Source organism: Salarias fasciatus, chromosome 10 (genome assembly GCF_902148845.1).
Source record: "Salarias fasciatus chromosome 10, fSalaFa1.1, whole genome shotgun sequence".
Taxonomy (NCBI): domain Eukaryota; kingdom Metazoa; phylum Chordata; class Actinopteri; order Blenniiformes; family Blenniidae; genus Salarias; species Salarias fasciatus.
This window is the reverse complement of record NC_043754.1, coordinates 16,297,489-16,309,524: the sequence shown is the minus strand read 5'-3', so window position 1 is coordinate 16,309,524 and position 12,036 is coordinate 16,297,489. Positions and strand designations below refer to the sequence as shown.

Genomic DNA, 12,036 nt, shown 5'->3' with positions numbered 1-12,036 from the left:
CAAAACCAAATGAAGAGAGTGAATTACAGCCACAGTCATTTTGATTTATACAATCTGTTTCTGTTGAGTGAAAAAGATGAATTTCTGTGAATGAACTTCAAGCCAGAAGAGGTTTTTTTCTACTTTTTTTCATCTCTTTTTTGATGCAAACATCTGCACGTGGACGGTATTATTACTTTTAAGTGGGAATACAAACAGTCCAGCAGGTAGGAGGCTGAATGGACACATCCATTAAAACACAGTCTCACACACACTTACCTGCTGATCCGATGTTCATCTTCGCAGCGGCCTGATATGAGAAAACAGAAGGGGGGAAGAGATTGAAAATAACTACCAAAACAATAACAAGCAAATGTGAAATCAGTCAGTTTGATCATGACTTGCTCATATAAAAACCTTCCGAGTCACAGCAGCGTATTTGTGGACATCAAAAAGAGATTTAGCAGAATTCAAGGTTGGAAAAAAAAAAATTCGCATTGAGGAAAACCCCGTTTAAATGCTGACATCAGTTTTGATAAATGAGGCTGCTGCGAGCCTTTTTCAGGAAGAGAGACTTCAATCATATTAAATGATGCAATTAAAGCGGAGGAAATTGGAGAGGATATTGCACATGTGTCTGTGTTGACTTTAGAGTCTCTGATTCAGTTTGGAAAGACGGGAAAAAAGGACATGACAAAAAAAAAAAAGAGGTCATCAAAATAAATGATGCTGTGCTACGTTTAACAAGGAGGGATAGAAAAAACAAAGCTTTTATTGAAAGAAACAGTAACAAACCAGGAAGCCTCGACTCTGATCGTGAGACAAGCATCACACATGTTCACACATGTTTCTGGACTCATGGGGGACGGACAGACCTCAAGATCAGAGATTCAAATGACCTGGATTCATTTCCGGTGTGAGGAAACTCTATCCCCAAACAGAGAGTGGATAATGAATGCAGCTACTGTCACAGGAACGAAACCCCGGCAATCCATAAAAAGAGGCCGGGATTCGCCACATCAAGCACCTGCAGTCCGACTGTTTCATGGGAATTTCTGCACTGATTTGGAGGGGATTTCCCAGAAATCATACTGCTGACTGTAAATCGCTTCAGGAAAACCACAGTTCAGGTTCTAAAAATAAAAACCGAGTCAAAATGAAGACAGGCAGGAGAGCGGGGCTATATTTAGTATCAGGCGAGAGGAGAGTCTGTTTAAATTTATTCATGAACTCAAATGTCTGGTTCGAGTCTGTTGGGGCTCTTTCTGTGCAGAGTTTGCATGTTCTCCCTGAAAGTTTGTGCGTTTTTTTCCCTCCAGATGGATGGATGAATGGATGATGCCATTTTAAACTGACTGGCAGAAATCTCACAATTATAGGAGCGATGTCCTTGCAGTTCATGCTGAAGTGTGACAATCCCTTCAAAAAGAACAACTTCTAAAAATAATTTTGAAGCAGAAACATGCTCTAAGTGTGGAGCGAACAGGAATGTTGAGAGTGTGTGTGTATGTGTGTGTGTGTGTGTGTGTGTGTGTGTGTGAGTTTGGACAGCTGTGCTTTATCAGTCACGGTTAGGGGAAAATAAACCCACTCCTTACCATCGGTCTGATCCCACGGCCCCTGCTGCTCCCTTTACTTATACCGACACGCACCAACGTGCACGCGCGCGCACACACACACACACACACTCACACACTAATATTTCTGACACGTCAGGGTGAACCGCACGTCGACACTGTATTCCGTTCACGGGTCATTTGGTGCCGTAGCTGGATTGAGGACGGAAAATACGGAAATCTAAGCGTTTTTAACTGAAATAACACTTAAATAGGTTCAAATACACAAAATGAGGAATATGGGAACTTTCCTAGAAAAGAGATCTGGGTAATGAGCTATAAAAGTCAGCGAGAACATGCAAACCCCACACAGAAAGGTCCCGATCCCAGAATCAGACTGGGATCTTCTCGATTTGGGGCGAGACTCCTGAGCACCCACCAGAGCCGTCTGAATTTCTTTCAGGAAGACGTTAGCTGGCAGTTTACCGCAGGCAGCCATGTTTCTCTTGTCCAGCTGCGTTGTTCTTACAAAACCGGCGTGTTTGGAGGAAAGTCTGCAGGTTTGCGCGGAGTCTATAATCTGATTATCGTCCCTGGATGTGAGAGGTAATCTGATGCAATCATCAGTGAGAGCAAGTCGGCCTCTGTGGGGCTGGCAGCAGTAGAATGTAAACGTTGAAAGGAGAAATCTGTTTCCCCTTTCTGTCCAGATCCATCACCTGCAGCCTCAGCCTCCAAACGAAGCCGTCACTCACCCTGGCCCGTCGAGCTTGGAGATGTGCGGGGGACGAGAGGGACGAGCGGGTCAGCGGTCTGCTGCGGGTCAGAGGTCGAGAGCGGCGTCTGGTCAGCGCCTCGGGTTTGGAGGTCTCCGGGTCCTGACCGGCTCTGCCAGCCACCGCAGCACCCTGGGAAAGGAATGAGAGCCGGGAAGAGGAAGTCAGATGGAGACCTGGAGAGGTGCTTCAGCATCAGCACAAAACTACCAAAACCAAAACCCAAAGATCAATCTCTCTCTCTCTCTCTCTCTCTCTCTCTGTGGCTTTTGGGGATCTTTTGATCATATCACAGGCTCCTCGGCAGATGTAGATCCCCTGTGGTCCCGACAATACTGACCTTAAAATGTTTTCCTAGCTTCTGAAGGAATTTTCATCTGTTTTCCTGAATACTGAAAATGAGTTTTCACTCTTGATCATGGAGCAGATATTAAACACACGTTCATCACAGGCATTGCATTTGCTTATTCATTTGGCTTTTGTTATTATAATTATATTTTCTCAAACTTGTGTGACGATGAGTGGGTCATATCAACAACTAGTTTTGTTGTCTTCTGTCATTTAGCAAGGAAATGCATTTATTTAAAGATATGGGGAAAATTTCTGAATTTAGAGTCACCTACAAGACTGCTTTTTCCTCTCTGTCCTATTCGTAATGTCTCAAATGGCTACTAACGTATCCATTTTGTTATCTAAATATTTGTTGCAAAATATCATTCATAAAGAGAGGGGACGAAAATTTCCATTCCAAACCAGGATATTCTCTCTCGATATCATCAGACCTCTAAATTATGCAGTCAATTGAATGCATCAGTTCCTTGTTTGGCATTTTACCACAGCAACAGCCTTCATGTTACCTAACGCCGCGGTCCTCGGTGTCTCCGGGTTTATTGGAAGCAGATTGGAGATAAAAGACCCTGCTGATGATAAGTCTGACCTTCCACCGTGCAGAAAATCCCCCGCACTCCGTTTCATCCTCATATTTTACATTTCGCTGCTGAGTGACAACACTGGAAAGTTCATCTCTTGCTTGACCCGATGACTCAACTACTGTACCCACTGCAGCTCTTCCCGCTCAGAAAGCCCTGGGCTAATAAAGTGTGTGTGTGTGTGTGTGTGTAGCTGAAAGTGAAAGCATTGATTTTTTTCCAAACAGTAAGCTTATTTTGAGCTAAGATCCACCGCGCGTTCACACACACAGAGACGCATTTTCTCCTCGTTACAACACACAATGCTTGTCTGTGTGGAAAATTCCCTTTTTGACCCTGAAGAGTGTTTCCATCATCGAGCTGCCACAACGCTGCTGCTAATTTTCTGTTGTAGTCACAGTTGCGTAAGAACATGAGAGACAGCGTGTCCTCAAAGCAAAGCATCATCAAACTGCAAGTCATTGAACGTTTGCATGTATTTTTTAACTTTTTCACTGTTGATGCTTTGTTCTATCTTACTTAACTATCAGGAATATTATGAAGAAAAGTCCCTCGGAGGAAACATCGTTGAATTAAACTCAACAACACGAATGAAAACCCAGCAGCAGAGATAATGTGAACATTACTCAAATGAAGTGCAATTTTCACTCGGTTTTCTGTCTTAGTTTAGCATGTCGGGGCACAGAAATGAAACACAAGTTTCAGACACGCACACACACAGTTTTTATTAAGAGGCGAATCACAGTCATGTGTTTCAAGACATCAGGGAAAGATTCATTCAGGTATGTGCAAGTCCCCGCAGGAAGGGAGAGAAAACTGAACGACAGAAGAAACTGAATTGAGAAACAGTCCAGTATTTCCCAGAATGCCTTTTTTGATGTATTTTTTTTTTTTATGAAAAATCAGAGTAAATAAGTTTCAAGCTGCACATCATAGTTTCATGGCAACTTGTTAACCTATTGCAGCCATCTTTCAATCCAAAATAAAATTCACATTTAAACGCCCCACTCTAACGACGGAGCCACAGCCACCTCATAAACACAAATCCTAACTGTGACAAACTGGAGCAATGATATCAGACTTTACTATCTGGGAGTTTTCAGTGGCGAAACAAGACATCAGTAATTTTCTTAACAATGAAATGACAGAGACCTCATCGACACATGATGGGAGAAGACCATCGGATCAAACAAACAGATGAGGCTGCATGCAGGGGCGATTTGGCTTCGCTTAAGAGGACATTTAACTATTTATAACTCTGCTTCACAGTTTTACTGTGAAGGAAAAATGATGCCCTGCAGTCGTGGGCTGAGGTAATCTTCATCATCCTTTAAACGTAATGGATGGGCCCACTGCTCTGCTTCCAGTGGCGCTGCGGAGCGAGCTGCACTAAACCATTTTCATCGATTTCTTTCACTACGGATCATTATGCTGCGTTACAGTCATATCTTTCACCCTGTGCTACCTTATAGGACAGAGAACGAGATGCAGAGAGTTAAAAAACGTCTCATCATAAATGTTGTTTAACTGCCGTTTCCAGACAGCTTGAATGAGATTAGTTTGATTAAATGCAGCCATTTTATAGGAATTCCTGACGTTCTGTGCTGTTGGTTTAAGAGCTATTTGAGGTTACCAGATTTACACTTGGTAAGCATAATGAGGCCGCTGGAATGCCCTGAGAGACGAGAGGAGAGCCATCCTGTCCTGCGCTCCTCCTCCTCCAAAACAGCGTTTAATGCTCCTTTAAAATAACTTGTGTGCCGTGATGAGCTCAGCTCCTATTATCTGAGGCTGCTGGTAGTGACGGGGATGTTTCCAGATGGATGTCACACCCGTCAGAAGCCGCCTGATTTATCGACGGTTTTTAAAGGCGGAAAATCGGCAGGCTTGGAGGGCGACCAAGTTTCAACTCCAAAGAATTCTCTTCAGAACTCGCTCACCTGAGCAACATGTGTGCTACGCTGGATGACTTCATGAAAAATCCCGAGTGTGTGTGTGTGCGTGTGTGTGTGTGTCCATCAATGATGTAATGTGTGTAAAATATGGCATAAGTTTAAAGCTTAGAAATACCAACCTAATCTTGGACGCAAGGAGTGACTGCTTTGATTGAATGAAAAGAGCAACGCATAAAACCTGGCCACAATATTTTAATCAAAGATTCTTATAAATTTTCTGTGCAGTCACAGCAGCATGGCACACAGTGGCTTTCTGAATCATCAATCTTCTCCTTTAGTGATGCCAGGGTTTGGTAATAAAGTGGTGATTAAAACAAGGATAAGCTATGGAAGCACCTCTATAGCAGGTTATAGTTTGAGAAAGTTTGTCAAAGAACTCTGACCCTCAAAATGAGCCATTAAACCAATATGAACAGAGAACGATATGTGAACTTATACACACAAAGAGTGGCGCATTTCAAACTACTTTTTTCACAATTTTCAGGTTTCTTGGGGGGTGGGTTGTGGATTGAAATGACAATCTTTATCTGTTAATTGACATGAAATGAGGAATACATTTTAATTTTCAGTTATTTCTTGATCTGTGTCAAACAACTGTCAAAAAACTATAGTATTCTTCACATTCATTTCATATTTTTTGTCGAGGCATTTTAACCAGATTCATGTAGTCATGAAAAAAATCATGAAACTTCTTGAACATTGTTTTAAAAGGACCTCCTTAATAAGCACAACCTAATCAGAATGTTTCCCTTTTTTTTGTTTAATTAATGCACAGTTTATCAGCATGTGAGTGAAACTGTGTGGACGACCTGGACTTGACTTACCGTGGTGCTCTCAGCAGAGGCAGCGCATGAGTCAGAGGAATTGGCGCTTCCTACTTCCCGGATTCCCTCCCCGAGGTGATCGAGGCGCTTCATCAGCAGGACCATGGAATCGCACGCCGCAGCCTGAACATAAAGGTCAGAACAAGACAAATGCAGATAAGTGAGGTTCAAGGGCAAAACCAGGAGTTGACTTTTCACTGAGGCCTGCTGATGCATGCTGGTAATCAGTAAAGGCTGCTCCGCTTAACCTGACACACTCCTCTTCCTCCTCCTCCACCCACTCCATCCTTCATTGCCTCCCGACTCCTCAGAGATGAGCGTTGTGCTTTTTCATTCTGCCACCAGCACACGCTGTACCCTCACAGTAGAAAAGGTGACACCTCAAAGAGATTACTGTAAAGCGAGGACGACGGAAGCCTTTGTAGCGTCAAAACGCTAAAGCCGAAGATAAAGGTGGCCTCTGGTTGGGAATAAGCCGGATAAATAAAAGCTGCAATGTAGCCAGTGCACGTTATGCAATTGAGTTGCATCTGTCTGTGCAGATACTTATGCACATATCTGAACTCTTAACTTCTCCTCTCCACCCAGTGGTCATAAACTCTGACTGAGACACTTGTTCGCTGGCCTTTCAGGAAATGAACAAACTGCTTTGTTTCTGGGCTCGGCTGCCAATCCCAGAGTCCCAGAGGCTGATAGCAGCACATAGGGCCCCTTTGAGGAGCTTGAAGTCCAAAAACAGCCCCCTCACTCACACACATACACGCATACACACAGGCATGCCCTCACCCACCCACCTACCCTCTCACACACACACACACACACAAACACACCCTTCTGTCCACTCCCATTCCCAAACTCATCATGTTGACCAGCTTTAAAAAATATCTGCAGAAACGGCTTTGGCAGTAAAGCCATTTCCTGTGTGTTGCAGCGCCCCCCCCACATCTCCAGATTCCTGCACACAGGAACACAGAAGGCTGTCTATGTGCAACCGGGGTGCTATTTTTACCCTCGCTGTGGGGGACAGAGCCGGGGCGAGGGGAGAACACCGCCAGCCCGGGGTTTTCAGTGACTGCAAACACGAGAAACACAGAGGGGCACACAAACGCCGCTAACGTGAACGCAAACGCACACCACAGCAGACGTATAGACGCGTGACCGCACACACTCACACACTCACGTTCGCAGCAGAGTGCTCTCAGAGATCATGAAATGTTAATATGTCTCTGCTTGAAGTAGTCACAGAGGATAGAGCTCTTAATGCATCGTGGCATCTCTGCTAAAAGGCTCTTTCATTATTGGTCTGACCAGTCTTGGAAAGGTTAAGACATCTATTATCTTGATATATCTCAGCATGAGTGTTTCAAGAGGTGTATCACTGGTGTATAAAACTCCCCTTCTGCTCTCCAGTGAAGCTAAACAGTTATGAGGACAAGTCGCTCCGTGCGGGAGAACGAAAGTGTGAATTTTTAACCGACTTCTTGCATCGTCCGTCCTTAAGAGCAGCCACCGACAAACATCAGCTCATTACCCTCGCCCAAGCTGGAAGTGCTCTTTAACTAGCTCCAATTATACTGTGGTATGTTATCTGCTTCCACAATCCTAAACACAGCCGTTCACTGGACTGCAGCTTGCATCAAACACAGGAAATCTCCAGCGGCGATGTCTGATCTGTCGGAGGCGGCTTTATGTGGGGTTTGCTGAAGTTAGAATCTCCGAGTGAGCGTTTTAAAATCGTACTTTCATCCTATTTCACTACAAATTCGTGACAGTATTAGAGTTAAAATTCTCGCCTAATTGTGAGAATGTTCCCAGCTTAAGTGTACAGAGTTTGCAAGATCTCCAACACCGTCAACACAAACATGTAATCGATGGTTAAACTTTTTACACTAAAGTTCCTGAAATATTGAACCTAGCGAAGTTGTTAACCACAATGAGAAGTGTGACAAAACTGCTGGAGCCAAATTATTTCAAGAATGTGGAGCCACAACGGGGCCTCTTTGGCTAAACAGGTATTCAGATGAGCGTCGGCCCGAGCCTGTCGATAAGTGACTTTAAAAGCTACTTGGTCAAACTCTGAGAACATCACAAAAGAAACGCCGGCAGAAATAATCCTTTCATGTCAGGCCAAGAGGGGAGAGCGGCGGCGTGCGGCGTGCCAGAGGGCCGCCGTGAAGGACGTGCCAGGGGGACGGAGGGCCGCTCTGACAGGTGTGAGAACACAGCGAGGGCCGTGCTCACACTGAAAGGATGCCTGCTGGTTTGGTGCATGCTGGGAGATAAAAGATGCCAGGCTGGGCTCGGAGAAATATGAGAGGAATTTGTTAGAAGAGGTTTACCTGCCAGGAATATTTCTTTTTATGTTGATTTTTTTTTTTTTTTTTTGGTGTGACTTTCAGTTCAAAGGTTTAGGGTCACAGATCGGTGACCGGTGGTTTTGCCACCCGGGGAGCGCCACAGGGTTCAAAGGGAGGCAGCTGCTGGAAACTCCCAGAGTCAGGGGGATACCTGTTCCCACCTGGAATATCCCCATGATTACAAAGAGAAAATAAACCAAAAATGTAACAATGACAACTACTGCAGACGAGCAACCAAACAGTCCTGCTATTTATCACTCATCCCAACAAAGTCGTACAGTGTGAGGCTTGACATTCTAACAACAATGGTGTGGGACTGTAAGACATTATGTTCGATTCCAGACCAGTGATCCGGTAACCGTTTGAGAAGCTCTTGTATTTATCAATGAATCAGAACAGAATCATTTAATTCTAAAAGGTTCTGAGAAGTATTAGTGAAAAAATTCCACTGAATCCTCGGCGACACCATAGCTTGTTTAGATTCTTTCTCGCCATTATTGGAGATTAAAAAGGAACTCTTTTAATGTATTTCTCTATTGTTAAGTTAAAATGGGATGTACAAAATAAGAATTTGTTTTAAAGAATCCCTGCTTCTTCACACAAAAGCAAAAAAAAAAAGCAAAAAAAAAAAAAACAGACTCCTGTCCAATCAGAAAGAGTTAGACATTGCTGCCCTCTAGCGGTTCGGATAGGTCTCACAGTTAAAGGCTCTTGACTGCAGACATTTTGACAGGTCGCATTAGGAAACCACAGGTGCGCGCGATGTGATTAATTACAGAGTGACACGTGGAATTTTTTTTTTCTGGCTTGGCACGCGCTCAATGCTTTCTCTTTTTTTTTTTAACTTGAATACAACAGAGTTTAAAAGTGAAACCTGTGTATTGGTACAAAGACAAGACAAATGTCTTCTATTAAAGAAATGAGCTTATCTACCGCACAACACAAGCACGAGGCAGCTGCAGTGTTTTGGTAATTGAGCACTTCTTTCTGCTTGTTTTTGCTCTGCCCTTGTCTTGTTTTCCTCACCTCTCCTCCATTGTTTTGCTCCGAGGCCTCTTCCTCCCGACCACCTGTGAACTCAGGTCTGCCCTTGTTGGTTCTCCTCATCCAATCACACGCGGCATTGTTAGCTTTGGCATCCTGTCTCCTCCTCGTGCACTTCCTGTTCCTGCTCAGCTTTCTGCGCCGCCGGCTGACCAGGAACTCCTTGAACTGCGACGTCTCGGGGAAATCGTCCTCAGACGTCGACGAGGAGTAGCCGGTCCCATCGGGGCTCCCGTTGGCGAAGCTCAGCCGGCCGCCTTCGTAATCACTGAAAACTATGGCACTGGGCTTGTGCTTCACGATTCTCACATCCTGGGAGCTGTCCTCTGACGCCTTTACAGACGCAGGGGAGACACCAGGAGCTGCCATGAGCTGCTCCTCCACCAGGCAATCGCTGAGAGCATCAGCTCCGCCGTCCCGGCCCGACACCTCCGTGTCCTGACCTGTTCCCGCAGACGTGTCTGAACATCCACAGTGTCCATTCTGCTCCGAGTCACACTCGGAGATCTCGCAGGGGGAGCTGCTGTCGAGCCCCATCTCTCTCCATTTTTTGGCGCTACCGTCCACGTGAGCCAGACCGCAGCTCTGCAGAGGGACAGGTTCAGACATGACTAACGACTGGCTGCTGAAGCTGTGAGTCATGTGACCCTGCAGGTCACCCAAAGGGACGGCGTGGTGGTAATTACGCCTGCTAGACTCCTCCCGAGCAGGCAGAGTAGCTAATGGGTTTTCGTGCATTACAATCATACCAGTCCTCGTCTGTTAGTGTTTCTGGGTGGATGCTGGCTCATTCAGGTGAGGCGGCTAACGAACTAGTGCGTGGAGGAGACGTACGGCCTGGGCCGCGCACGAATGTCTTTGATACCTGAGGAGATGAGAGGGGAGAACGGAAGAAATAAACCGTGTGAGATCTGGCAAACCCATGTTCAAACATGTAAACACACAAATCTGGATTTATTTTAGGGACCTTGGACTTTATAGATCAAATAGATGCTCATATAATATAAGTTCAGTCAATCAAACACATTGCCTGACTATTTTTTTAACATGACAGCAGTACTTCAGTTGGATTGAGAATCTACAATGAGAGACTTTGTCTGTAAAGTTTAATATTTGAAAAAAGTGCATAAAATGATTTACGTTGCAGTTAAACAGCTGCAAATATAATCAATTCAAACCAGCGATCACTGTCTTTACAACTCAAAACTGGAACACTGAGACATTTCTGTTCTTTTTTACAGACAAATGCATTGTTTTTTCCTGGTAGTTAGCTATTTTTGGCAGTAGCCAACACGCCCTTCCCTTGCGTAGTGTGTTTTCTTTGTCTTTCTAACACACAGAAGGAAAGTGACAAATCCTGAGTGTTACTTCACTGAGGAACACGGACAGCTTTGGATCTTTGGAAGCTAAAACTTCTCTCCAAGCAAACAGTTCTGTAGCAAACAGCTGCAAACTAAGACAAATTATCTTCCTATGTGACATCTGAAACAGAAGAAAGCTTCAGTGCTCAATAATGTTATGTATGTTATGTATTGGAGCATTTCTTCATCCAAAAAAACTGAGGCTGCATCATACAGAATAACAAACTTTTACCATACCAGACATTTTTGTCCATGGGCCGCATCGTCCAGAAGCGGTTTGAAGAAGCAGGACGGCAAGAGACGTGCGCAGCCAAGGAAACTCCAATGCTGCATGACAGTGGTGATCGAGAGAGAGTGAGTTCATTTCTCTAAAGATGGGAAGCAGTGTGAGGGGAGGAGGGGAAACCAGACGGGCTGAGGAATGCTCTGCCCTCCTACATTACCTCAGCAAGAGGACTGGGAGCTCCACAGGCAGGTGTGTGTATGTGCGTGTGTGTATACATAAGATACACATGGATATATAAGAGGAAACACTGAATTATGCACTGAACTCAAATGAAAAGATTGTATTGTAGAAATGATACAACCGATCAACAGCTTGGAGACAAACCCGCTTGGGGCCCTCTCTCCCTCCACGCTCCGCCTTTTCACTCATTGCTGTACAATGTAGCTCAGGGCGAAGGATTTTTCACCTTTGAAGCACATTCCTCGACAACACATGAGGTAATGCTTCAAACTGTTTTTTTTTTGCCCTCTGTAAATGGCCCTGGCTCCGTGCACATGTCGTGCCTGCCTGTGTCCGCCGAAGCACCCATGATCTCTGCGGACCTGTCGGCAGACCGTGGAATTCCTCGAGTTTGCCAGAAAACAATAAATTTCACTTTTCGGAGGGAATACATTTGTCCACGAACGAAAACACTGTGCTCGATGATCTTGGACTTGAGTCTGCCAGTTGAGGCCTTTACTTAAAAAAAAAAAAGATGTGGTCAAGATGGAGCGCATCATGAGGGACAAAATACTGTTGAACAGCTTGATAGGTTCATATACGAGAAGCATTTTATCCAATTTTATATACAAGAACTTTAAAAGCTTTTAAACAGCAGCTGTTAAAACCACCACAGTGTGTATATGAAATTAAATTGATAATTATGAATGAATGAATGCTTTCTGGATGATTGTCATCTGGCCTGAAGGAACTTGGAAAGCATGCTCCAGATGTTGCAACGTCCTACATTGGTATGATGATTTATCTACA

At 44.5% G+C, this 12,036-nt stretch overlaps 1 protein-coding gene across 1 annotated transcript in view; it reads right to left on the bottom strand.

Moving 5' to 3' along the window:
* stard13a (StAR related lipid transfer domain containing 13a) overlaps positions 1–11,127 on the bottom strand; it is a 46,473-nt gene extending 35,346 nt beyond the window's left edge. The window contains exons 1-5 of the mRNA XM_030100835.1: positions 11,019–11,127; positions 9,403–10,285; positions 6,020–6,142; positions 2,291–2,443; positions 259–289 (exon numbers count right to left, since the gene is read on the bottom strand). Of these exons, the coding sequence (XP_029956695.1) occupies positions 259–289; positions 2,291–2,443; positions 6,020–6,142; positions 9,403–10,167 (1,072 nt within the window). The 5' untranslated portion in view covers positions 10,168–10,285; positions 11,019–11,127. The remainder of the gene's footprint in view (positions 1–258; positions 290–2,290; positions 2,444–6,019; positions 6,143–9,402; positions 10,286–11,018) is intronic.
* Between the last annotated feature and the right edge of the window lie 909 nt (positions 11,128–12,036).